The 24,676-nt window shown below is 34.2% G+C and overlaps 5 protein-coding genes and 1 long non-coding RNA gene across 7 annotated transcripts; 4 read left to right on the forward strand and 2 right to left on the reverse strand.

The window, feature by feature from the left end:
- Positions 1-59: 59 nt before the first annotated feature.
- On the forward strand, positions 60-1,658 carry LOC104788377 (CRIB domain-containing protein RIC5-like). Of its 2 annotated transcripts, none has more exons than XM_010514129.2 (5): positions 60-267; positions 363-434; positions 580-658; positions 744-844; positions 935-1,658. In XM_010514129.2, the coding sequence occupies exons 3-5, from the start codon at positions 601-603 to the stop codon at positions 1,388-1,390; spliced, it is 615 nt and encodes a 204-aa protein (XP_010512431.1). In that variant the 5' UTR covers positions 60-267; positions 363-434; positions 580-600; the 3' UTR covers positions 1,391-1,658. The 2 variants fall into 2 exon arrangements, with proteins under 2 accessions (XP_010512431.1, XP_087312774.1); XM_087456648.1 differs by having other exon boundaries at positions 84-263.
- Positions 1,659-1,945: 287 nt separating this feature from the next.
- On the forward strand, positions 1,946-3,024 carry LOC104706963 (large ribosomal subunit protein eL42z/eL42y). The gene is given in 6 exon segments (XM_010423208.3): positions 1,946-1,987; positions 2,038-2,088; positions 2,090-2,101; positions 2,306-2,485; positions 2,653-2,727; positions 2,824-3,024. Coding segments are annotated over 6 exon segments (420 nt in total). The 3' UTR covers positions 2,884-3,024.
- A 174-nt stretch (positions 3,025-3,198) lies between these two features.
- On the reverse strand, positions 3,199-4,962 carry LOC104788391 (plastid-lipid-associated protein 6, chloroplastic). The gene is made up of 4 exons (XM_087456655.1): positions 4,478-4,962; positions 4,136-4,372; positions 3,641-3,767; positions 3,199-3,539 (listed from the first exon to the last, which is right to left on the reverse strand). The coding sequence occupies exons 1-4, from the start codon at positions 4,739-4,741 to the stop codon at positions 3,325-3,327; spliced, it is 843 nt and encodes a 280-aa protein (XP_087312781.1). The 5' UTR covers positions 4,742-4,962; the 3' UTR covers positions 3,199-3,324.
- A 5,317-nt stretch (positions 4,963-10,279) lies between these two features.
- On the forward strand, positions 10,280-11,644 carry LOC147949765 (uncharacterized). Its single transcript, XR_015560874.1, has 2 exons — positions 10,280-10,461; positions 11,408-11,644. It is a non-coding gene; the product is annotated as an uncharacterized LOC147949765 (long non-coding RNA).
- Positions 11,645-14,041: 2,397 nt separating this feature from the next.
- On the forward strand, positions 14,042-17,653 carry LOC104788398 (long-chain-alcohol oxidase FAO3). The gene is made up of 3 exons (XM_010514149.3): positions 14,042-14,532; positions 14,768-15,040; positions 15,801-17,653. The coding sequence occupies exons 1-3, from the start codon at positions 14,314-14,316 to the stop codon at positions 17,556-17,558; spliced, it is 2,250 nt and encodes a 749-aa protein (XP_010512451.2). The 5' UTR covers positions 14,042-14,313; the 3' UTR covers positions 17,559-17,653.
- A 113-nt stretch (positions 17,654-17,766) lies between these two features.
- Positions 17,767-24,017, reverse strand: LOC104788408 (phosphate transporter PHO1-like). Its single transcript, XM_087456577.1, has 15 exons — positions 23,294-24,017; positions 22,115-22,207; positions 21,515-21,734; positions 20,540-20,897; positions 20,398-20,446; positions 20,229-20,300; positions 20,012-20,141; positions 19,769-19,889; positions 19,385-19,634; positions 19,178-19,282; positions 19,052-19,096; positions 18,816-18,968; positions 18,460-18,738; positions 18,254-18,390; positions 17,767-18,161 (listed from the first exon to the last, which is right to left on the reverse strand). Exons 1-15 carry the CDS (start codon positions 23,540-23,542, stop codon positions 18,071-18,073), a joined length of 2,352 nt encoding a protein of 783 aa, XP_087312703.1. The 5' UTR covers positions 23,543-24,017; the 3' UTR covers positions 17,767-18,070.
- Positions 24,018-24,676: the final 659 nt, after the last annotated feature.

The following is a 24,676-nucleotide window of genomic DNA, read 5'->3' on the forward strand; positions in this document are numbered from 1 at the left end:
TTGACTTGCAACTTCTACATCCAATAATTATCCACCACGTAGGCTTTAGGCATATGTAAAAAAGAAATAGACAAGAAAAAAAAGAGAGCCTTTGTGATCGAACAAAGAGGACAAACACATTTGAGATTTCTTTCTTCTTCTTACGTGACCTCTCTTCTCTCTTCACCAAAACAAGAAAACAAGATAAACAAACACAAGAATTCGACTTTTTTTTTTCAGATATTAGTTTGAAGAACATAACCTTTTAAAGTTTTTATAACCAGGCAGGTATCTTGTTTATTTTCTCTCTTCTCCAAAACAAAAATTAATAAATTGTATTTTCTTTCTTCTTGTTTGTTTATTTATTCCACTAAAATTTGCAGAAACTCATAGCTCTTGGAAATCTATATGAACCTATTTGTTTGTTAATCGGGTTTTATCTACTCCATAAACATGTAAGTTGTTTTTTCTTCTTCTTAAGATTTTTATTTCACAATTGTATAAATATAAAAGTTAAAACAAGAAGAATCTCTATAAAGAAAAGCATTGAATTTACGAAAAAACATTAAGGTTTGTGATTTTGCTTGGTGTGCAAGCTAGGTATGCAGCTGCAAGTTGAATATGACCTCACAAATGAAGGGTCTATTAAAAGGGTTGAGGTACATTGCTCGTATCTTCGGTGAGTTTATTCGTTCTCCAAACAAACTCATACATATATTTCTACATACAATAATCAAACATCTTAATAAATGTTATTGTTGTAGAGGATGAGAAGGAACCAGAGATGCAGATTGGGATACCAACAGATGTCAAACATGTTGCTCATATAGGATGGGAAGGGCCCTCTGCTACCACACCAAGCTGGGTATGACCTTCTTCTCTCTCAATGAATATTACTCTATGAATAGGTTTTGCTTGTGAATTAAGTCAAATGTTTTCATGGGAAAATATGCAGATGCATGATTTTAAGTCTCAAGATCGCACCAAGACTGAGACGAAAGGAAGCTCTAACAAGAAACCTGGGAGTTCCGGGGAGAAGCATAGAAACAAGGGGAGACGTAAGACATCAACAGGAAACAACTCACCTACAGAATCTCCATCAAGGGCAGGAGGATCAATGAGGCCATCAAAACGCAGTACGGGTAAACAGAGAGAACAGAGCACAGGTTCGGGGTCTGAGTCAGGATCAGGGTTAGAGTTACCTCAACAGACTGATCAGCCTGTAGCAACAAAACACTCGAGGCAGAGAAAGTCAAAAGGATCATCGGGAGCAGGAGGAGGAGGAGGAGGAGGGGGAGGAGGAGGAGGAGAACCTCTTCCACCTAATGGACCAGCAAAGTCGAAAGAAACAGATATATCTGTGAGAGCGGTTTACCCTTGTGCGGGTCTTGGAAGTTCTACAGGAAGATGAAAGATGAAGAGGAGAAAGAAAGAAAAAAAAAGAGAGTGTTGTTCTCAAGTTTAGACTAGAGTGGTGGTTTTTGCTTTTCTTCTCATGATCTACTACACAGTTTTTGTCTTTTCTCTCCCTTTTCTTGGAAATGCTTTTGCATTACAAGACTACAAGAACAATGCTTTTCATATCAAGTCGAGAAAGGAGAACCCTTTGATGATGATTGTGAATAAGGGATGTGAATTATATATGCTTGCTTAACACTCTAAGAATATTCAGAAGCAAACCTTTCTATTGTTTTCTTAGGATTCGATTAGTATATTAGCCTTGATTGTGTCTGACATCTATTAGACTTCTACTGTTTGTTGCGTTTACATGTATTGTTCAAACGAAACCTCATTTGTTTAAATTGTAAATTTTTGATTTGGATGATTTCGATTTATTTGATCACTACTTCAAGTTCTAGAGGTCTTTGATTGTAATCAATGTTTTTATTTTATACACAAAACAACCCATCAAATGACAGATGGGCCTATAGTTTATGTCCAACCCACATACTACAAATATTGAAATATGGGCCTAATAGTTTATACTAAGGCCCAGAGTCAGATTAGGGTTTCAGAAACTGTACTATAAAACCTTTTTTTATAAACATCTTCGTTTAGTCTAGTGGACGACGACGGCACACAACAACAAGCTTCACCGGAGAGCAGAGAAGACGCGAAAATGGTAAATTCTTTCTTCATTTTCGAATTCGTAATTGTTCGTTTCGGGTTTTGGGATTGAGATCTTTGAGGAACAACAATACTTGATGTGTGGATTGATGTATTGTTTTTTTTTTTTTCCAGATCTAATCTTTAAAGTGTCTCTTTTTGATTATATGTATGTGTGTGTAACTGATTCATTTTTTTTCTGGGTTTATGAATTTGAAAGGTGAACATTCCAAAGACTAAGAACACTTACTGTAAAAATAAAGAGTGCAAGAAGCATACTTTGCACAAGGTTACCCAATACAAGAAGGGTAAAGACAGTCTTGCTGCTCAAGGAAAGCGTCGTTATGACCGTAAACAATCTGGTTATGGTGGTCAGACTAAGCCTGTCTTCCACAAGAAGGTACGATTGAACTATCTTATTTTGATAATTTTGCTTTCATGAATTAGGGTTTAGGGAACCATTGATCTTGAATCTTAATTGTGTAGTAGAATCTTGAAATTGGAGCAGTGAGAACATATTCCAATAGAATCAGTTTTTTGACTTGGTTACATCTTTGTATTGAACAGGCTAAGACCACGAAGAAGATTGTGCTGAGGCTTCAGTGTCAGAGCTGCAAGCACTTTTCTCAGCGCCCAATCAAGGTGAGATGGAATCATCTTTACATGCTTCAGTTAATGTATACTGGATATGTTACTTGGTGATTTGCTTACATTGTATTGTTGTTGTTTGATTAACAGAGGTGCAAGCATTTTGAGATCGGTGGAGACAAAAAGGGGAAGGGAACATCACTTTTCTAAGTTGGTTTCGTCTTATGTTCTACAATTTTTGTACTTTGTTGGATTTGGAATCCTTCTGTTTTAGCTCTCGTATAAGATTTTCTCGTCTTTTGCTTGTTGACTCTTGTATTTTGATTCATCAAGATATGGTTTTGCTGTTAATCATCGACCTTTCTATATAACATTTTGCTAATCTGTTCTCTCTCTCTGAAAAATTCAAGAATCTGACTCATTAGAGACTGCAATATAGTGCAGAATCTGAAAGTACTATACCGTTGTGCAAATTAGTTTAAGTCATGCAGTTCATTCATATAGCTAAATTAAACAGGATACTCATTTCCATATGAAATGCTTACTTCTTTATGACTTTATCTGTTCACATGATTTGTACAAAACTCATGAGGCTGCTACAAGCAGAAAGTTTGTTTTTTGTCTGTGTTTTTACATGTCAACGCTTGAGAATTAAGCAATGACAAATACCCTAAGTTCACCTCTGTCCCCGCGAGTTATGCGCATGCTATCATCAACATAGGTGACTTCAAAATCTCCAGTTCCAGGGTTTGACGATGGCCGGAAACTGTCGGGAAGCCTCGGGATATCAAACGGAGGAATCTGCGATAAGTTTCCTGATGTCTTCACCGTTGTTTTCTCAAATGTTATCTTGATCTTGCAAGTGCCTGTTTTTCCCATCAATATCAAAAAATGCTGCGGATTAACATTTTTCTCGTACACAATTCAATAAGCGTAAAACACGAGAGACAAAGAGAGACACACAAACCTAAGAGTTCAAATTTGTGAGCCAATGTAGCAGTGGCTTCTAATGGCGGAAATGGCCAAGGAGCACCTAGTTCCACCTCTGCTATGTTGTCAAAGTCTTTGCTAAACACATCAATCCGTTGAAACACCTGGTTCCACACTGACTCAGGTTAGGTGCGTTACCAAATGTGAACCAAAGAAAGCAAGAGTCTTAGCTCATCATCATTCAAGTTTAACCAAGACTACCAATGAGAGAACAAACCATACACATACACATACACATACACTTGGCAACATAGAAAAAGGTTTGCTTTCGAGTGATTTGGAGATAGATGACATTGCAAAATTGAAACCTCAAAAAGCTAGACTCTTATCTCATCGCCATTCAAGCTCAATAGACTATATATAGTACACAGACACTACTCAACCACATACCCGAACAACCAAATCTTGAGGGATACAATACAAGTAAACAGAGCAAATGATTCAAGAATGAGTTGACAATCACAAGATATACCTGACCAAGAGTAACAGGGATCAAACGACCAGTGGGTAAACCAGGACGGCTACCACCTAAAGACCGAGAAGAGAAGGCGCTGCTATACAACAACCTCCATTTCCCTTGGAGTATATCAAGACCATCGGTTAAATCAACAGGTCCACCAGCAGTTTCAAGTTCTTTAGCAGCTTCCTCAGCTTTTCGTAAATCATCAACACTCGCCACAAGTCCTCTGTTCAATCCCGAAACTGCACTCTACAATTCTCACAACAACAAGACACATAAAACAATCTTAAAAACCCTAACTTTATTCTAATGTCACAAAATCGATTCTTTTTTATTTGAATCAGAGAGACTCACAAGCAATTTGAGTTTGAGCAATGCGATTCCCTTGTCGTCTCCTCCCGATCCAGATGATGAAGGTGGCGGAGGATCTCTATCGCCGCCAATGGATACCTCAACGAGAGACGAATTCGCCTGAGTGAAACGCAAACGAGACGATCTGGGAATTGGAGAGGAAGAGAAAGAGCATCTGATGGACGGCGGAGGAGAAGAGCGATGGTCGGAAAGAAGCGCCGGTGGTGAACGTAGTAGTGATGATGAGATAGTAGAAGAAGCAGCCATGGTTGATTAAACAAAATAAAAATAAAACACGAAGAGAGTTGAGATATTTATTTCTAGAGAAGAAGAAGCATCTACACACAGAACAGAAGTAAAAGATTCTCTTGTCTTGTCTTTTTTTTTTTGTTGAGTTTGTGACTGTGTTAGTGCGTAAGCTGTCACGTTTCCTAAAATACGTGTTTAGTAACCAAAAATGTTGTCATTATTACATTCATATTTTCTATAAAAATGATGTCGTTTTATGCAATTGTATTTATGTAATAAAAAATCGAGTTAAATAAGAAACTCATAAAGCCCAAGAAGATATCAGAAGATGCCCAACAATCCAACAATAAAAGATCAATCTTTTCACATTTCTTTGATTCTTTTGCTCCAGTCTACAATTTAGCTCGATCTAGTGTTTACCTATACAAAAGTTTTGACCCCCAATATTTTTTTTTTTTTTTTGTTATTTAACCCACCTCATCAAATTCTGACATTCACACGTTCATGATCAGAGGTTTCTGGTTACATTTTTATTAATTTGCCCCGTACATATTTCTCCAAAAGCGTTAGAAAGTTATTGCATCCTAACCAATTTATTAAATTGACGAATAATTAATCGACATAATTGTAAGGGACAAATTACTATGCTTCCAATACTTAGTACAGTTGTGTTTCTCTCTTTTTGTCATATGACATGCATGCCTTTCAATTCATATATGCATTTTTTTTTTTTAGAACAAAGTATTATGCTTTTCATAGTATTGGCGATGAAGTTTGAAAAATAATATAACTTCGTATGTGAATATATGTTTTAGTACTGTATGAATGACTTCTTACTTGAGAAAGGAAAAAAAAACGATTTATGAGGTCATCAATTGAGTAAAGGGCTTTTTTTTTTTTATGGAAGAAGAAACTTTCTATTTTTATTTTCTTCTTATCTTTAGAGATAATATCGTCCAATTTTTTGTGGCACCAATTCAATGATTGAAAACTTCAGTTTGTGATGACTATCTGGCAGTTGGATTCTAATTATGTTGAACAAAAATGATGTTGTAGCTAGTTATATTGGGTTGTAGTATTAAAAGCTTGAATTCAGTTTGTTGACATTTGTGTGTTTAGTTCTGTCGTTTACAGTTTACTATTTATGTCCATGATATACCGCGTGCTAAACCATGGGCTCTACGAGGTTTTTACTTATTTAGTCTTTCCTTTTCTCAATTTGTGGTTATTTGCAACATGTAAATGATAATGACGAACTGTTCGACAAAGAAAAGTAGACGTTAGTGTGAATGGATCTAAATGAAATTATATGCGTACTAAACAAACATAATTAGTGTTAATTTAATAAAAAAATTAGTGTTAATATATACTTGAAAGAAATTCAAATTCGAATATAAGATGGGAAACAGTAAGAAATCATTTATAACTTCTGTAGTACTTTCGTATGATTCTAGTATAACATTATATATACATATATATATAGTATATCATTTGTGGACAATTTATACTCCATTAATGCTGCAAACGCAAAGCAATGCGAGTTTTCAAAGTCAAATTTTGGCGAGAAAAATGGTAGAAAATGAACGTTTAATCATTTGATTACAAATTAAAAATAATTATCGAGTTACAAACTTAACTTCTATTTGTTTTTACAATTTTCAGAGATATTGGGGCACAATTTCTAATTACATGTTGATTGTTTTCGTAATTATGCAGTAATTGTTGTATCTAGTGTGCAGAGCCGGCCTTGAGGCCAACCAAGCTAAAGCCAAGTCACCTAAGCATGTTCTTGCGACCATTTACGGGATAATTAATTTTACGGTTCTAAATATTCTGATATTTCCTTTAGCTCAGTTGGTAAAAGGTGTAAAAATTGATGCTGAAGTAATGGGTTCGAAGCTCTAAATCACCTATTTTTGCTTCTTTTTTTTGTTTTTCATTAATTTGATAGCCTAAATTTCTTTTGGGCTTGCGGCATGATTATTTGAAGCTATCTGGTAATTTAGTACTTTGAAGCTATCTTGTAATTGAAGCTATTAATGTTTAAGGTTTTTGATACACCAATTAAAAAGACACAAAACATTTATTTAATTTATCTCTTTTACACAAAATATCATGAAGTTAATTTAATTCAACCAATAAGAAAACATGATGAAAATTATAATTGATCATTTTTTTTCATAAAAGCACTTGTGGACGAGGGTATCTGACAAAATTGTATTAATAAAAAAAAAAGTAAAGATTGAAAAGAAAGAGACTGTTACTAATCACACATAAAATCATTTTATTAACTTTTTGGATAAATGTCACATATACAATGATTTAATTACTAAAAGAACATTACAAATGTATAATTAAATATATACTACATATATATATTTAAAGAAATTTCACTGTTTATAACGATAAATCTGCTCGAACATTTAACTTTTTGCATGTAAAATTGAACACATTAATTACTTTGAAACAACTTTCCCTAAAACATCATTTATATTAAAACGGAAGAATACTAATGAACAAGAAGAATATTAGCAATAGTTTTAAAAGAACTATAAGATATATGTTTTAATCATATAGTTAAAACAGTATAATCAATTGGCACTATCGCATTTATTATTTCTTTGCAAGTAGAACTTGTGAAAAACACATCTTCTTACACATAAAAAAAAAATAGTTGTAGCACCGAGTCAACGTCGCAGTCCTTCCCCTCTACATTCGGAGTATCAGGTTTTGATTTGGGCGAGGAATTCCCTACTAACGTCGGGTGTTGACTGTCAGAGCTTTGAAACGGACTGCACAGAATTAGTGGTGATGGTGCAGTCTCCTGATGAATGGCCCGCTTTCTCCAACCTTTTGGACGATTTCAACTTACTCCAACCATCCTTCCCATTCTTCCAGCTCTCAAGGATTCCACGGATGTCAAACGTACGGGCAGATTGTCTGGCTCGTTCTTCGAGATCTTTATCTTCTGAGACTTCTTTTGTAAACTCTTATCCTCCGGTTTGGACAACCAATCTTGGAGTTATTTTCTAGATTAATGTTTGGTTGAAAAAAAATATTAGTCGTTTTTCTAAGTTACCAATACTTTAACCAAACGAAATGCTTTTATGGAAGTAACTTGATTAACAGAAATGGTCTATAAACAAGTGGGTTATCTTAAAAATGGAATAAAACGTTATTTTGCTTTACATTATTACTTAATTAATTACACATCTTTAATTGTGCCCAACCACATTTTTTTTTATTAACAGAAATTTTATTATAATAGACTTCCCAAAAGAGCGAGGCCTTGAAATGCACAAAGTTACAACAGTTTCAAAAACATAGATTACAAGTAGTTTACGCCAACACCTTGAAAATCGCGGTAACATTTATTTGTACTTTTATTTGTAAAAGCGGAACATGTCTTCATTACCAAACAATTAGACCATAACCAACGGCAGCAACGCTCCATGGTTGCTTTAAAACAATTAGACCATTGCTGCCGCATATTACAAAATTACATGCTTTTGTCTGGAAAATTAAGTATCCTCCAAAGATTCAGCACTTTTTGTGGCAAGCGGTTACCGGTTGTATGGCCGTCTCTACTAATCTCCGGAAGCGCAGATTGGGTTGTGATACCCAGTGTGTGATTTGTAGATTGCAGGAGGAGACCATTAATCATTTTCTGTTTGAATGTCCACCGGCTCGGCAAGTGTGGGCCTTATCTCAGTTTCCGACACGTCCAAGGGTTTTCCCTTCAGATTCGGTCTATATGAATATGAATTTCTTTTTTTGGCGTTTCTCGGATATTTCTACTCCAGAGATTTATCCATGGTTCTTGTGGTTTTTGTGGAAAGCCCGAAATGATAAATTTTTTAGTAATCTGGATTCAAACCCAGAAGCGATCTTACGGTTAGCGGAGGAGGAATTCAGAGCTTGGTCTATGGTACAGTTAGAGGGCGTGGCTGAGCCTCCACTTGCGGTCCCAAGGATAATTCTGGATGGTGGTAGTGGTTTCTTGGTTGATAGGCGTCAGACTAGCTATTTATGTTATGTGGATGACTCTTCGAAAGCGACAGATCAATATGCAGGCCGAAGTTGGTTTTGCTCTTCCCTCTAGGGGAGGTCCCTACTATGGGGGCAGCCAATCTTCGTCGTAGTCTTTCCCCGCTTCATGCAGAGGTTGAAGCCCTCGTTTGGGCCATGCGATGCATGATAGGAGCGGATAACCATAATGTTGTTTTTCTTATCGACTGCTCCGACTTGGTGAAGATGTTGTCCTCACCTTTAGAGTGGCCAGCGTTCACGTCTTATTTGGAGGATATTTAGGAAGATAAAGAAGAGTTCACGTCTTTCTCGTTAATCTTGATTCCTCACTCGCAGAATAGTAAAACAGATAATCTAGCACGACGAGTTCATTCCGAAGCGCACCTTATTATCTATGTAAATGATGTCTCGTCTCATTGGCTCTAAGCCGATCTTGTAAGTTGTTGTCAAAAAAAAGATGATTCTTCTTTCTTTTTTATATCTTTCATCAGTATATTAATTTTTTATTAATAAGTCATCTCATTAGATATGCCCTTATGTACCGATAACCTAGGCAGAGGAAATCTTCTAACCAAACCATTTGGGATCAGAACATATATTATTAGTAAAGAATCATATTTAGCTTAGGTTACACTAAAACTAATTATAATATAGATAGAGTTTATTTTTTGTCTGACTTGTTATCAGATGCTTCGATGACACTTGACTGGTTAGATGGGAACTGCATGACCACTCTTGACTGTTGCATGACATGCAAATGCTGACTTAAAGGCAACTGATTGGCTTCCACTGATTCCCATACATTTGCTGCAAAATACGCCATTTTAATAAATAATTCATCGAAATTGTGTTTTAAGTATCGATACATTATGTATCATACATATCGATTAATATCGCCTTAATACTTCTCTTTCCTTTGACTCTTACATGAGTCCAAGCCTTGAAATTTTAAGCATATAAAGTATACAATATTTATTTACTTTTCTAGTATATCAATACAATAAAACTTTTTGGATTTTCACCAGGTGCTGACAGCTCAACTTTTATATTAAAGCAGAAGCTGACACATCAGTAAAAATAGCTAACCAATAAAATTATAACATTAATACATGTCAGCTTAGATTCTGTTTACCTGTCAATATTTAAGATTCCAAAAAGAAATTAAAACCCTGTAGAAAAGGCCCCTTAACCGAAATTTTTAAACATTTGATCAAAGTTTTGTTTGTGTGCTTCGTATCGAATTGGGATTTTTTTTTTCCAAGAATATTGTTCTGTATTGATTCGTGAGGAAAGTATGTTTTTTCTTGGATCTGATTATAGTAGTTTTGTAAATTCACTATTTCTCTATTTCTCACCTTATAAATCATCGCCGTTGGAATAAGAAAAGAGAGATTTGCATAAGGCGAGATCTAAATAAGGCAATAATACACTTACGTCTCTGCGGTCATCATTGAATATTCGAAGACGGGAATAAAGCTCGGAAAATCGTTCACTTAGCTCAAAAGGAAAGTATTGGAATCGTTCACTAAATTAGACATATATTAAATTTTAAATCAGAGATTTGTTTCATTCTGACGACGGAAGGGCGGATCCAGGGCATCATCGGTGGGGCACGTCCCCCACACGACAATAAGATTTATTTATGTAATCAGCTAAAAATATTATCCCTTAGCTCGGTTGGTTATAGTGTGCCCTATGCTAATTGTCAGGTGCCAAGTTCAAAGCCCTTCTTTGCATCCGCTTACTTGATTTTTTTTTTCATTTTTTCGTTTTATTTTGTTTGCCACTTGTCATGTCATTTTTCAAGTGTCTTTCTCTTTCCTACATGTTTTTATTCTTCATTATGATCGGTGCATTTTACATATTCTTTTTATTATCTCTCAAATAAATTAGGTTCATTCAGTTATATTTTAATCCTTGTGATTATATTTTAACTTTATAAAAATATCATCATTCTAAACTGTAAAGATTACATTTGAATTAAGAACATATTAATGAAATGAGAAACTTAGTAAGCATTTTATCATCTCATTTGTAGTTTGTTTCATATAGAATTTAATTTTCTATGATATTTTAGAAATGTAAATTCAAAACATATTTTTAAGAATAAATTGCAAAAGTATCAATTTATAACTGAGCAAATGAATTATTTTATACAAGATATGTAATAGAGTATATAATTTAGAGACCAAAATAAATTAGTGTTTGATGACAAAAAAATAAAGAAATAAATTAGTGTTATGTCAAAAAAAATGGTGTATTTTTTGATGTAACTGTGGCGGCGTAAGACGTTTTGATTAAAACTCTCGAGGCTTCAGGTCCATAGCGCCTGGTTCGAATATTTTTCCCAGTAGAAGGCCCCTGGATGGTTAAAAATATATTTTTTTAATTTTTGCTAAGAAGTCAAATTTTGAGCTTTATCGGCTTCAGAAGTCTAGATGTCGTTGTCATCTCTTGAAAAAGCCATTGATTAGTCTCTTCCAAAGGATTCAATTTCTTTGTCACCGGAATTATGAAGGAGAAAATGGGAAGTTGAGAAAAAGAGAGAGACAAGCTTTCTTAGTTATTCTTAGTAATACGCAAAATCAATAATCACATATATCACTTTAAAACACACTTTGAAGATTTTTTTTTTTGTTTTTCTTCGTAAAATAGCAAGGAAGATGGATGAGTATAAGAAATCACTGAGGCTCGAGACAATGGAGGCTCTGTTTTGTACAAGGGAATGGCTCTGAAGTCTGAAATAAAAATAAACATATATATATATATGAAATAAAAAATATATAACAAAAAATATCTGCGACGTAGCGCAGGTTTAACCTATTGTTAAACTATCTTTACTGAAAGTTGCTTCCTAAATTCTTTTAATAAAAAAATAAAAATTTTCCAAAAGGAGAGAGGAAAGAAGAGAACCACTAAATAACAGTGTAGCAACATTTTTCATACATTTTATACAGCTGTCAATTTTTTATTAATTATATATTAAAATATTAAATTTTTATTTCTTTAAGCAACGGTGAATTAGTTCTCTGCTGATGATGCTCTTAGTTCTCTGAGCAACGGTACTTGAATTTAGTTTAATAATCAATAAAGTATTTTTAAAATTAGATGGAAAAAAATCATCCCCTTCATGAAATACTCGATGACTAAATGAGATAATTTCATATAGATAATCGCTCACATGGTTGCTAAACCAGTACACTATTTTGATTTTTGTTATTAGTTATGTAGAACAAGTGAACAACTAAAACAATAAAAAGTTTACTGCAAACCTTTCTGTATCGGTTATGACAGTTTAGCAACATTTTATATCTTATTTATTTTGTCTAAGACAAATGTTTTTCTTCGTTTTCTTCATATAGTTTTAATTTGGATTAAAATCTCATACATCTTCATGGATTTACGCCTAGGCGATAATACTATATAACACAGCGTATATTATCTATCTTAACATTTTTGCAGTAGATTTTTGTGTCATTCTCTATTATCATTGTATCCAAACAAGTCTCAACTAAATTCTCTACAATTCTTACAACTAATCACAATTATTTCCTTATTTGATAATATTAATTTCTTAAAATCTATCTATCTAATTTAAATCAATATGTTAGACTAAAATATAATTCTCCTTTCACTTTTATTTAATCTTATATTTCATTATTTTAATTATTATTTAATACAAAAAGTTATTAAAATTTTAGATTTTTTTCAGGAATTTTTAAAAATGGATAAATAATTTTAAAATTGTCTAACTATATTTGTAACCAAACAAGTATATCCACATATAGAGCTTGAAATACATTTTTGGAGTACAATAGGGTGCCATCATTTTTTGACAACTTCAGGTTGGGTTTTTAACTAAAATTATAACTGATTCATTTACCCGGATCCTCCTTAAGATTGCCGAATATTTTGGGCCCGTTTTTAATCTATAGTGTACTTATTTACATCCGCTTAATGCCCATTGTATCTTAGGAAATATCTAATTTGCATGCCGAATTTCTAGGGCCGAGTTTGACAAAAAGAATGATAACACAAATTATGTAATCACATCTTCTTAATCAAATCTCTATAATATAGCAACTAATTCAAGATGAATACATCTTAATAAATATCTAATTTGCGTTTAATAAACGATGACATATTTGGTAAGATCTTATTAGCTTTAAATGTACACTATTAATCCAATAATATCAGTTGAGAATCATAATAAGAATATGTCATATCATTCATTCTTAAATCATAACTAACCAAATCGTAAAATTTATATTCTCAACTTGCAAATCAAGAGTTTCTACAAAATCCTACTTACAACCGTTAACAGTATATATATATATATAATCACCATCGACTACAAACACCTCTAAATCATTACAGTATCATATCAACAAAATAATAAATCAATGGTGTATCACGGGTAAAACCTAGTATATCTGAAACTTAGAACGAAGTAAAACTAGTGTTTGCCAAAAAAAATAAATAAATAAAAATAAATAATGTAAAACTAGTTTCTTGCCCAAACTGCCAAACTACCACTCTATTTAATGTATATGTATTTTGTAAAGGATCGGCAACGTTGTATATTAGTATTTGTTTTTAGGGTTACGTGTACTTATAAAGTGATACACGTATGCCGAATAAGAAAGCCAGTAGATTCGTATTTAAATCTACATATAATAATTCGAATTTGTGAGAAGAAATCGAGTACACGTATACCAAAAAGGAAGCTAAAAAAACGTTATGGGGGCTCTTGCATTTAACTCACAAGTTAGCTATCACAAGTTTCAAATTGTGGTCTCTAGAGCATCGTAGTAGTCAAACAAACAAACAAAAATAAACAAATAAGAGCATCACACGTGATTTCTTCTCCACTCGTTTGCTAAACTTTTGTTACTTTTTCCAATCATTAATTAATCATTAATTACCAATCCTTTCGTATAGTTGCCCGTTGTTTTCACATGTTGCAATCTTAGGAAAAAACTGAAATAGACTTCACCCATACGAGTGCCTACTAATTGCATACTAGTCCCTATATTTTGCAATTGTTTAGTTTATTAACCACTATTTCAGATACAGTTGACATGAGGTCCCTTAAAGATATACACTCTATCAACATCGTATGACACCTAATGAAATTTGGCATTTAAGTTAGAAATCGAAAGAAACAACAACGTGGGTTTATATACATCGTTTCCAAAAAATCCTCAATATTTTGGTAGTTTACTTATACAATTAGATTGTCAATTATCATCATAACTACTAAAACGCTTTTCATATACAATTAAAATTGTCTATTATCATCATTACTACTATCACCACAAATAGGTACATCTACTTTCTAAAACGACAAATAGAAAAACTATAATCATCAAAATAGAATTAAAACAAGATTTGAGGGTTCTTTTAGCAATTTTGGTTTATTTAACTATTTCTATATATTGCAGACAGCTGTAAGCTTGTGTCCGTATGTATCATAACGAAGATTTCGCTTCGAAAACACTTTAAGAAACCTTTCAGTTTGTTCTGTTTTGTTTTTTCAAATTTGAGCGAATTGTGTAATTATGGGTAAGCAAAAAATCGCCGGAAAATTTGGTCTCCCAGACATCAAGGCGGCAGAGATGGAAACCTTAGCTAGCTTTTGTGAAGCTATCTTTCCTCCAGTGGCGCCACCACCGCCAGAAGAACTCTCCGGTGCAGGTGATACTAATAAACACCGGAACACCGAGGCTCTTCGGTCGTTTTACTCAACTTCGGGATCACAAACTCCTGTCCTTCGCCAGGTACAACATACTTTCTCTGTTCACCGACTCAATCCTCTGTTTTTTTCAAGTGCTCAAAGTTTTTTTTTTCTTTTTTGGTTTTTTAAAAACATAAATCAAGAACGTGTGACCGAATGATTTGTTTGTGGTTCTCCATAAACCCTAAAATATCAAAAAAAAATATTGAGTTATTAAAAATATAACCCTAGGTTTTGTGTAAAAAAGTGAAAGACTTGTTGTTATTTAATGGATGCAGAGTATTGAGCTGCTCACAAAACGAGGGACGATGGAAGCTTATCTTGTTACTAGGCTTATATTGTTCTTGCTTGCTACTCGGCTTGGGACCTTGCTCATTTGTGGAACCGAGTGTTTGGTCACGAGATGGCCTTTTGTTGAGAAGTTCAGTGAGCTGTCATTGGAGAAGAGGGAAAGAGTAATTCAGAAACAATTCAGAAATTGGATTTTAACTCCTATTAGAGCTGGTTTTGTCTACATCAAAGTTGTCTTTCTCTTCTGTTTCTTCTCTCGGGTATATATCTCAAATCCTCTCTGTTTTTTTTTTTTTTTTTTTTTTTTTTACACCAAGTCCAAGGCTTTGTCTCAACCACATAGATAGATTATGTTGTTCAATCCGGATAAACTAGTCTAAAATCTATCCAAGTAATCGGAAACTGAATCTTATGGTTAAGATTTAAATATTTACTATAAATCCAAAGTTTAACATAACTACAAAATCCAAAAAGTGAAATCAAATAGAGCCAAAAGAACTGAAACACGTATCTTCTGTTAAAATTAATGATATGTTTTAAAGTAAAAATTATACAAGTTTAAATCGTTTTAAACCAACACTCATACTATATAATATGTTTTATTTTAGGTTATTATTAATATTCCAAATATCTACAAATTAGAAAAATAGAAAAGCTTAAATTTAAAACCGTACCAAACAATTATTAATTTATACGAAATTTACTTTAGCGTATGTAACTACTAATTTCACTGTTATTTGGTTACAAAAGTTACTAATTTACTTTACATCAACAATTGGTCCCACAAATATGAAAAAGCTAGATCTCAAGTGTATCAAGCTATTTAAATAGATTTTTTTGTTCTTTCAATTTGGTTACTAAAGGCATAACAAAACCAAAAAAAAATGAAAATCTTATACCAAAACAGAAAATTCGGATTAAACGCCTTTATATTTCAGTATGATTTTACGTAAAACAGAGCTACTTATATAAATCTTCAAGAATTTCTTGATTTATCTGTTGCTTTTTTTTTAATTGTAGGTGAGTCCAAAAGGTGAAAACCCGGCATGGGAAGCAATAGGCTACCACGTGAATCTTGACGAAAACAAACCATCTGAAACCTATAAAGCAAGACCTCTTGAGAAAGGTATAGTGGAGACTATGAATGAAACAGAGCAGACTCTCCTCGAATCACTAGCTCGAAAAGGCCTTAAAGCTGACCACGATATGGACCAGGATACCATCAGAATCAAGTGTGACGCTGTGGTGATCGGATCTGGTTCAGGAGGAGGCGTGGCTGCTTCAGTTTTAGCAAAATCTGGTTTGAAAGTGGTTGTTCTTGAAAAAGGAAGCTACTATACGCCGTCGGATTATCGTCCTTACGAAGGTCCTGGCATGGACAAACTATATGAAAATGGAGGGATTCTCCCAACTGTTGATGGGAACCTTATGGTTTTGGCTGGAGCTACGGTAGGCGGTGGATCTGCTGTGAACTGGTCTGCGTGTATCAAAACGCCGAAGTCGGTTCTTCAAGAATGGTCAGAGGATCAAAAGATACCTTTTTACGGTACTAAAGACTATGTTTCGGCTATGAACGTCGTGTGGAAAAGGATGGGTGTCACGGAGAAATGTGAAATGGAGAGTTTTCAGAATCAGATTTTGAGAAAAGGTTGTGAAAATATTGGGGTTCATGTCGAAAACGTGGCGCGTAACTCCTCAGAAGGTCATTATTGCGGATCTTGTGGGTATGGATGTAGACAAGGAGACAAGAAAGGAAGCGACCAGACCTGGCTTGTAGACGCAGTGAGTCACGGCGCTGTGGTTCTAACGGGATGTAAAGCGGAGAGACTCATACTCGAAAAGAAGGGTAGTAACGTAGGAGGCAAGCAAATGAAATGTTTGGGAGTGATGGCGAAGTCTTTAAACGGAAACATAGCAAAGAAGCTAAAGATCGAAGCTAAAGTTACGGTTTCAGCAGGGGGTTCTCTTTTAACACCTCCTCTGATGATCTCGAGCGGGTTGAGAAACCGAAACATCGGTAAAAACCTTCACCTACACCCTACTTTAATGTCGTGGGGTTACTTCCCGGAGAAGGAATCTTCTAGTCTCAGTTTCAAGGGCAAGTCCTACGAAGGTGGGATCATAACATCAGTAAGCAAAGTGTTATCAGAAGATTCAGAAGTTAGAGCCATCATAGAGACAGCGTCGTTAGGACCAGGTTCATTCTCGGTGCTATTTCCTTGGACCTCAGGGCTTGACATGAAGACGAGAATGTCTAGATACTCAAGAACCGCGAGTCTCATAACGATAGTTAGAGATCGTGGATCAGGAGAAGTGAAAACCGAAGGAAGGATAAGCTACGTCGTGGACAAAACCGATAAAGAAAATATCAAAGCCGGGCTTAGACAGTCGTTGAGGATACTAATTGCAGCTGGAGCAGAGGAAGTGGGAACTCATAGAAGCGACGGGCAGATACTAAAATGCAAAGGTGTTGATGAGAAATCGATCGAAGAGTTCTTGGACTCGGTGAGTTCAGAGGAAGGGCCAAGGGGGATGACTGAGAAATGGAACATTTATTGCTCAGCTCATCAGATGGGAAGCTGTAGGATCGGAGAAAATGAAAAAGAAGGTGCAATAGATGTGAATGGAGAGAGTTGGGAAGCTGAGAAGTTGTTTGTGTGCGATGCAAGTGCGTTGCCTAGTGCTGTTGGTGTTAATCCTATGATCACAGTCATGTCTACGGCTTATTGTATCTCCACACGGATCGCTAAGTCTATGACCACTGGCATATCTCATTAAAGCTAAGTGGTTTCTATATCCTTGCATAAAATTTCGTATTTATCTTAGATGTAAAGTTATTCCTATTAATCAAAAGTCAAATTATGTGTGACGAATATGATAATTAACAGTTAAAGACTCGTCGGCTACTAATTATGTTCACCCTAAATAGACTAAGAAATAAACAAGAAGAATTGTAAATATATAACTTGAGCAGATAGTGACATTATTTTTATTAGAAAAAGAAGACTTATTGAAAATAAAACTCAAATCAAAATTTACAGAAATCAAGATATAACTAGGAAGTTAAATTGTGATGTTCGTTTTACACTTTGGAGGGTTTAACAGTTCTAGAATTCATTAGTCCCATGTTTCATATTTTAAAGGATAAATTGGTTAGGCAATTTCGAGAGTTTCCCAAAGGTTATTCCTCGATATGGTTACATCGATGCAAAATCCGAAATGCTTCCTTCATATCCTTGGAACTTGGTTCAAGACTTAAACCATCCAAAGTATAAAACCCTTATATTTGTTTAACCGTCTGAGTCCATGTCACGGAACGGTAATGGTACGGTCTTCACTGCCCTAAACTGGCCAACATTGTTCAAATGCTCATTCTCCACTCTGTAATTACAAAAAAAAAAAGATTATTATTTTATTAACATCCATAATCAAGTTTAACAGAGTAATCTCTAACATAGGTGAACATTTTTTACCTGTAAAAGTTCCAGTGTCCTCGACGAATGACTTCAAGGGAGGCCAATAAGAAATCTAGCAAATGAGACTGGACAGGGCTTACCCTGAATCTCATTATTGTCTCGATCCATGCAACTCGCAACACCAAATTCAACGCCTGAACAACTCATCATTTAGTTGAAGATCTTAACTTGTGAAACACGTTATGACTATGTGATAGACTTACAATAGAGAGGTAGTAGAAGTTCTTGTTCCGGAGAACCAAATTGTCCCTTAGCCATGGATTTTTGGATTTAGGGTTTAGAAGACCCCAATCCTTGACGAAGTCCCAATATAATTGGTAAATGGTGGCCACAACAGAGCTCACAAGCACCATGGTTAACCACAAGGTTGTGCTTTCTCTCGCGTAGGTTATGCGAACTCCGGCTGCAACCATCGCTGATACGTATTTCCCCATGTTTATTAGATGATCACTGTTTGATTCGTCCCACCATCTCCTTATACACTGTAAATTAATGCTCATAGTATGTTAGTTAAGAGGTTTTAAGGGACTTGATTAAAAAAAACAGAGCGCAAACTTACTTGCATGGCACGCCAGAAGTAGGGTGAGAAAGAAATTAAGTAAGCAAGTTCTCTGTAGATTCTTCCGTTTTTGCAGGTATTGTATTCGTGTGTTTTGAAGCTTTGAGCCATGAAGTAGCACCCAGTTGACTCAAGATGTCTCAGCAATGGAATCTGAATAGAACACGATTAATACTTTAGTTATCGACTAAATTCTATGTCGTAACAATCTATGAATGTTGAATCGGTCAATTTACCTGGCTAGTAAGTTGATCGGCCATGAAGAAATCAACCATCAAAACCTATTCCGTACAAAAACCAATAAACATTAAAATCACGTTTCTGCAGATCGCTTGTGTTGAAAGTAACCAAAGTATTGGTACCTTGTAGAAAGGCGAGCAAACAATGTTCCGCAAGATGCGAATGAAGCAGAATCTTGTTGGACGATAAAATGTGTCCAAAGGGCAAATCAAGACACAAATGAAGATCTGTCGCATGCACACACAAAAAAAAAAGATATTAGCGTTTTGAAACTAGGATTGCGGTCAAAACGTTCGATATGACTAATCAACCTAAGTAATTGAATTTACCAGGAGGAGGATGCCAGGAATGGTATCGACTTGACTGGCGGAGAAACCGGCGGCGCGGAGGATGAGATGTACGACCATAGCGGCCACGACGGAGGTCATGAACGTGGTTCCCATCAGAAACGCGTCTCGGTAACGCAATGCTGTGTTTGGTGCAAACTCGAAGATGAACGTATAGTTTATCCTCGTGTTCTTCCACATGAACAGATTGCATCCGTACATGAACATATGTAGACTCAGCAACGCAAAAACACTGCATTTTGTAAAACAACGAAAATATATACAAATCATCAGAATAAATTCTCAAAATAATTTAATCTGTTCTCTTTGTGTTGAATTGGTATGTTTATATTTATGTTGCAAATAATAAATATATTCGTTAATTACCTGAAAACAGGATAGACAGTCTCCATATAAGAGACTTGCGCACCAGAGGTGAAGATTCCAGAAAGATGTGCCAGTATTATGTAAATACTAAACAATGAGATGAAGCAACCCGTAAACAATCCTGCAGAACCAAAAAAAACTCAATTTTAATTTGTTTAAACTCTTGGTGAATTGTTTTTTTTCTTCTTGAAAATAAAAGAAGTAAAGTAGTAGTAGAGATAGAGAAAATAAAAAGGTAAGTACCAACAAAGAAAGTGACCATGTGAGAATCTTTAGTCTGGTGGGGTTTCAAGAATTTCATGGCCTTTTTCCTGTCATTGTTGGCGAAGTGCTTTGTGAATACGGACTCCACTTCGTCCATCAGTCTTACCACCTTCGTTTTTTTTAATAAATCAATTAGTCTTTCAATACATAGCATTAGACCTCCTTTTATTTAACTAATTATAAGATTAAGTATTACCTTATCAGAGCTGATAAATTGCGATCTCTTTACGACTTTGAGATAAGTTGATGATGCTTGCTGACCAGAAACCTGTTGGTCCATATTTAAAAGATTCATCATTTAACCACTATAATTATATTTTTGTCATTGGTTTATCACCGAAAGTAAGATCTACAAGCCACTTTACCTTATCAAATTTCTTCATTATTTTTGTAAAAGCTATCATATTCAACGAGCTGCCAAAATAAAAAGCAAAACCAAGAATTATAAAACATATAAATCATTACCAAATAAAAATATTATGATATTGATTCGGTCAATGAATCTACCTGTAAGTCTTTAGCAAGCCAAGACCTCTATAGAGCTCAACAAAGGCACTTCGTATCATCTTCTCGGCGCATTGAATCTTTTTCCGGTTGATGAAATCTCCTCCGCCGCTTCTTGGGTTGTTGACGAGCTCTTCCCACAGGACAGAAGTGGCAGTGGCTATGGATCTTGCACCGCCACCTTCGGCTCCAGCCACGGCGTCAGGGATGTCGACTCGAAGAGACATTTTTGGTTTGCCTCCTTTTGTTTTGCTCCTCGTTGCAGAGTTTATGAAACTCACACCGTTCCTCTCTAGTGCATCTATGATTTCATCAGTTCTTGATGTTTCACTTTGTGTCTCACTTAGTTCTCCTGGAGACCCTAAACAATTATATGAAAAATAAATTCAAAAAATTATATATTTTGTTACTAATAACAAAAGACACAAGATCTCAGAGAAGAAGGAAAAAAATAAAAAAATTGTCGACCTTGTCATCTATTGTCGGTCCATTTTTATTTTCTTACAAACATTTCTTTTGTTTGTTAGTCGAATTCGATTTGTGTTCTCATGTTCTTGTCGGCCATTTAATATATATGTCGACATATAAAATCTCTAAACTCTAAAATTCTCTCTTTCAAATATTTGCAGCTTCGAGTTTTGCAACCACGTTCAATAGATTCGTAAGCTTAACAAATTGTTATTTCAGTACTAAAATTTCTATAATTCTATTGTAAATTACTTGAATAATTTGAATTATTAATCGTAAATAGAGTTATAAAAGATTAAATAACCTACTTTTCTTTTTACTAGCCGCACTACGTAAACGGCCTTTAAGACATGCACTTTTGTGGTTTTCTAATGGGTGCAGACCACGTCATATCTCAGATATATTAATGGCTAGCTTTTTATAGAGTCTATGTTAACTTGTGGAATTTATTAAACTACCCTCAATCAGACCTAACTTGTATTAAAAGCATTAATAAGAAAGGTGACTGACCTGCTGAGAAATCAGAGTTTCGAGCAGAAGAAGAGAAGGAGCGATGTGATCCAGACAAGTTTCTCTTCTTCCGATCACTTAAGATCTGTTTGAGTTCTGCAAGAATCTCCAACTGTTTCTTCAGAATCTGTCCTCTTCCCAAAAACTCTGTTTCTTTGGCCTTGTGAAACTGATTCACTTTGTTTAGTTCTTCATCTAGTCTTGCGAAAAATACTTTAACCTGAAGAAGCAAATAAGAAAAGCATCCAAATACTTAATTCAAACGTTTACGCCTCTAGTGGAAGAGAAAAGAGTAGTTCTAATTTGACCATCTTCATTAGGATTTAGGAAGTGGGTGTTGTGTGCAATTTAGGCTAGCAATGAAAACACTATATCTTATTTAATTTTCTGTTTTTCAATAGTAAGAAAAATAAATTCCTAATATTAATACTGATAATAATATAAACAAAGTCGTCAAAATAAATGAACAAAAAATAGGTCTTTATTTCAAGTCTTTTTTTATAGGAAAAAGAGTATTAATATGGCTAGTTATAGAATCAGAATAATAGATCAAATACTTAAGTTTTAGCTTTATAATGCAAATGATAAATGTAATTATACCTCGTCTTCTTCAGAAAACAGCTGAACAAGTTCAGTTTGGTAAATCTCCTCAACGTCATCCCCAGTTTCTGAGCTATTTCTTCTTCTCCTTACCTGTTAATTTCACGAAAACAAAAACATGATATTAAGGATTTTCTTTTTTATTTTGTCAACAATTTTCATTTAATTCAACAAACCATGTAAACATCATATTTATTTTTATTTTGATATTTTCTTAGACGTGTCATTGAATTAGGGGTGGTGACTTGTGAGTTTGTTATGTCTTTATATAATTTTTTTCCCGTCACGATGGTTTCGTGAGATATCACAATCTTCACAACCGTTTCCGCATCTTTGGCTTTCGTGAGACTATGAAGAAAAACAAACCTTATTTTTGGAATTAGCGATATCAAGCTCTAACATGAGAGTAATACAGTCTAATAAGTAAGCATTTGTTTTCTGAAAAAATATAAATATTGCAGATCTTAGGGATAGTGAAGTTATAGGATTTTTCTTAAATTAAGAAACCGGTAGGTTACTTAAGGTTAGGTAAGCTATAAGGTCTAAATCATATGTATAAATGATTGTTTTCCTGAACAGTTATACTAAGATATGTAAATATTACATATTTGATACACACTAAAAAAATTTCCAACTTGGTCCACAAGACTTAACATATCAAAACTCTACCAAATATGTAATATTTACATATCTCTATAATAAAAATGTGAGAACCAAATAAAATAGAAAAACAAATAATTGAAAAGGCAAATTTCTCATGTAGACAAAGCAGAAATAACCGGTAATTCTGACGCGTAAGCAATTACAAAGACGTAAGCAGACACGAAACTCCATCGAAACAATCATAGGACCAAACAAGATAATAACTAAATCATTACATAAACGTTCTCTTAAAAATTATATTCCAAATTTTTCAAAGCAAAAATAGTTGAGAGTAAACACACACAGTTTATCCGACAAACTCAAAACATACGGTCTCACCAATTATAATATTTTAGTCCCTAAGTGGTATCAATGTTCAGACTGCGGGTAAATGCGTTTAGACTTATAATCTAGTTTGATTAGCAAAGGTTACAAAAAAGTTTACACGGAACTTAAAAACTAATCATTCGTACCGACAAAAGAGTCAAGCATGTTGTCTTAAGATAAAAAATAAAAGTAGCTAACTTATTAAATTACCTGGAGGATCTCTGGTTTTTCTGAGTTGGAAAAAAGTTTATCCGAGAACGTCCAGGCTAATTTGCGAATCGGGTCCAAAATTGATCGACCAAAATCGGAGTGATGAGCAATGGGGTAATGAGAAGCCGGTTTTGGTTTACGAGAGATTTTGATTTTCTTGATTTGTTTCTTTAGTAAACAATAGTTAACAAAGGCCTCTTTCCACTCTGGTATGAGTTGTGCCTCTAGCTCCTTGGAGAACTTCACCATCTTCTTCGCATATAGTTTCTTCCGTTTTGATTAGATAAATGTTAATAGTGACTTGGGAAGAAATTATAATGTGAGGAAGAAGAAGGAGAGAAAGAGAGAGAGGTGTTTAATGTTAAGAGAGGCATTAAGAGGGAAAGAAGAAAGTTTGTATATATAGAGAGAAAGACGTGTAGAGAAGGTGAATTTTTTGTTTCTATATTTTTTTTTAATGGTCACTAACTATTTAATTTAATGGAAATAAAATCTTTTTAACACACATGGTTTGCAGCTACGAGGAGATTTAACTTTTTGATGCGATTTGTTAAAAGTAAAGTTAATAAAAATGGGAAATGGAAACTTTTGTTTTTTTATATTAAATTTGCTTGGCCATTATGCGAAGCTTAATTACACTCACTTATATATAGATTTGAATATAACGCACTCATTAGTATTGGTGTGAGTAGTGCAACTCGTCACGAATCCCACACACAAACACACTTCTATTGCATTCAACATGGACAATATTTTAATTTATCTTGTATACATTCTTTTTCCAAAAATAGTAGTACTTTAAATCCATTATACGTATAATTATGATCCATGATGTAATATTACGTGTATTATGAATTTTTTTCTAATAATATGAATCGTGATACAGTAAACAACTTCTTGATAGCTTTGTTATGCTGATCGAGAGACCAGATTCATATTAAGGCATACTTCCTCCATTAAGTTATTTTCTAAATTAATATTTGTATTTCGTAAAGTTTCTTTTGTCATTAATTCAACATTTTTGTTCTAAAATTTTGATTAACATAGAAAAGACAACATATATAAGATTACAAAATTTATGTTATTTTATTAATTCATATGAAAAAAATTAAACATAGCACTTAGAGGATGGTACACTTTATCACTATCGAAACTTACATAGTAGCAACTACAGTATATATGTTTCAAGAGTAATACTATAAGTTTCGATTAAATAACTGTTAATAAATATTCTGAGTGCATTCAATCCCAAAATCTAAACCATCCAGAAGTTTCGCTTATTTAAACGTAAGCACTTTGGTCTGCGTTTCAATATTGAATAATTTCTTCCATTTACTAAAAAAAAAATATCTTCACTTTTTATCAAATATTCTTTAAGTTTTT

The sequence above is a fragment of the Camelina sativa genome, chromosome 1 (assembly GCF_030686135.1).
Source record: "Camelina sativa cultivar CO46 ecotype springtype chromosome 1, ASM3068613v1".
NCBI lineage: Eukaryota > Viridiplantae > Streptophyta > Magnoliopsida > Brassicales > Brassicaceae > Camelina > Camelina sativa.

Bases quoted from the DNA above. Each gene is read 5' to 3' on its own strand.
- LOC104788377 (XM_010514129.2), top strand. From the start codon at position 601: ATGACCTCACAAATGAAGGGTCTATTAAAAGGGTTGAGGTACATTGCT. The intron at 659-743 runs GTGAGTTTATTC...TTATTGTTGTAG, and splicing joins GTACATTGCTCGTATCTTCG to AGGATGAGAAGGAACCAGAG. The intron at 845-934 runs GTATGACCTTCT...GAAAATATGCAG, and splicing joins CTGCTACCACACCAAGCTGG to ATGCATGATTTTAAGTCTCA.
- LOC104788408 (XM_087456577.1), bottom strand. From the start codon at position 23,542: ATGGTGAAGTTCTCCAAGGAGCTAGAGGCACAACTCATACCAGAGTGG. The intron at 20,142-20,228 runs GTAATACTTAAT...AAAAAAACGAAG, and splicing joins AATTTATCAGCTCTGATAAG to GTGGTAAGACTGATGGACGA. The intron at 19,283-19,384 runs GTAAATTCAATT...TGCATGCGACAG, and splicing joins TTCCTGGCATCCTCCTCCTG to ATCTTCATTTGTGTCTTGAT.
- LOC104788391 (XM_087456655.1), bottom strand. From the start codon at position 4,741: ATGGCTGCTTCTTCTACTATCTCATCATCACTACTACGTTCACCACCG. The intron at 4,373-4,477 runs GTGAGTCTCTCT...TGAGAATTGTAG, and splicing joins TGCTCAAACTCAAATTGCTT to AGTGCAGTTTCGGGATTGAA. The intron at 3,540-3,640 runs GTTTGTGTGTCT...TGGGAAAAACAG, and splicing joins TCACAAATTTGAACTCTTAG to GCACTTGCAAGATCAAGATA.
- LOC104788398 (XM_010514149.3), top strand. From the start codon at position 14,314: ATGGGTAAGCAAAAAATCGCCGGAAAATTTGGTCTCCCAGACATCAAG. The intron at 14,533-14,767 runs GTACAACATACT...TAATGGATGCAG, and splicing joins AAACTCCTGTCCTTCGCCAG to AGTATTGAGCTGCTCACAAA. The intron at 15,041-15,800 runs GTATATATCTCA...TTTTAATTGTAG, and splicing joins TCTTCTGTTTCTTCTCTCGG to GTGAGTCCAAAAGGTGAAAA.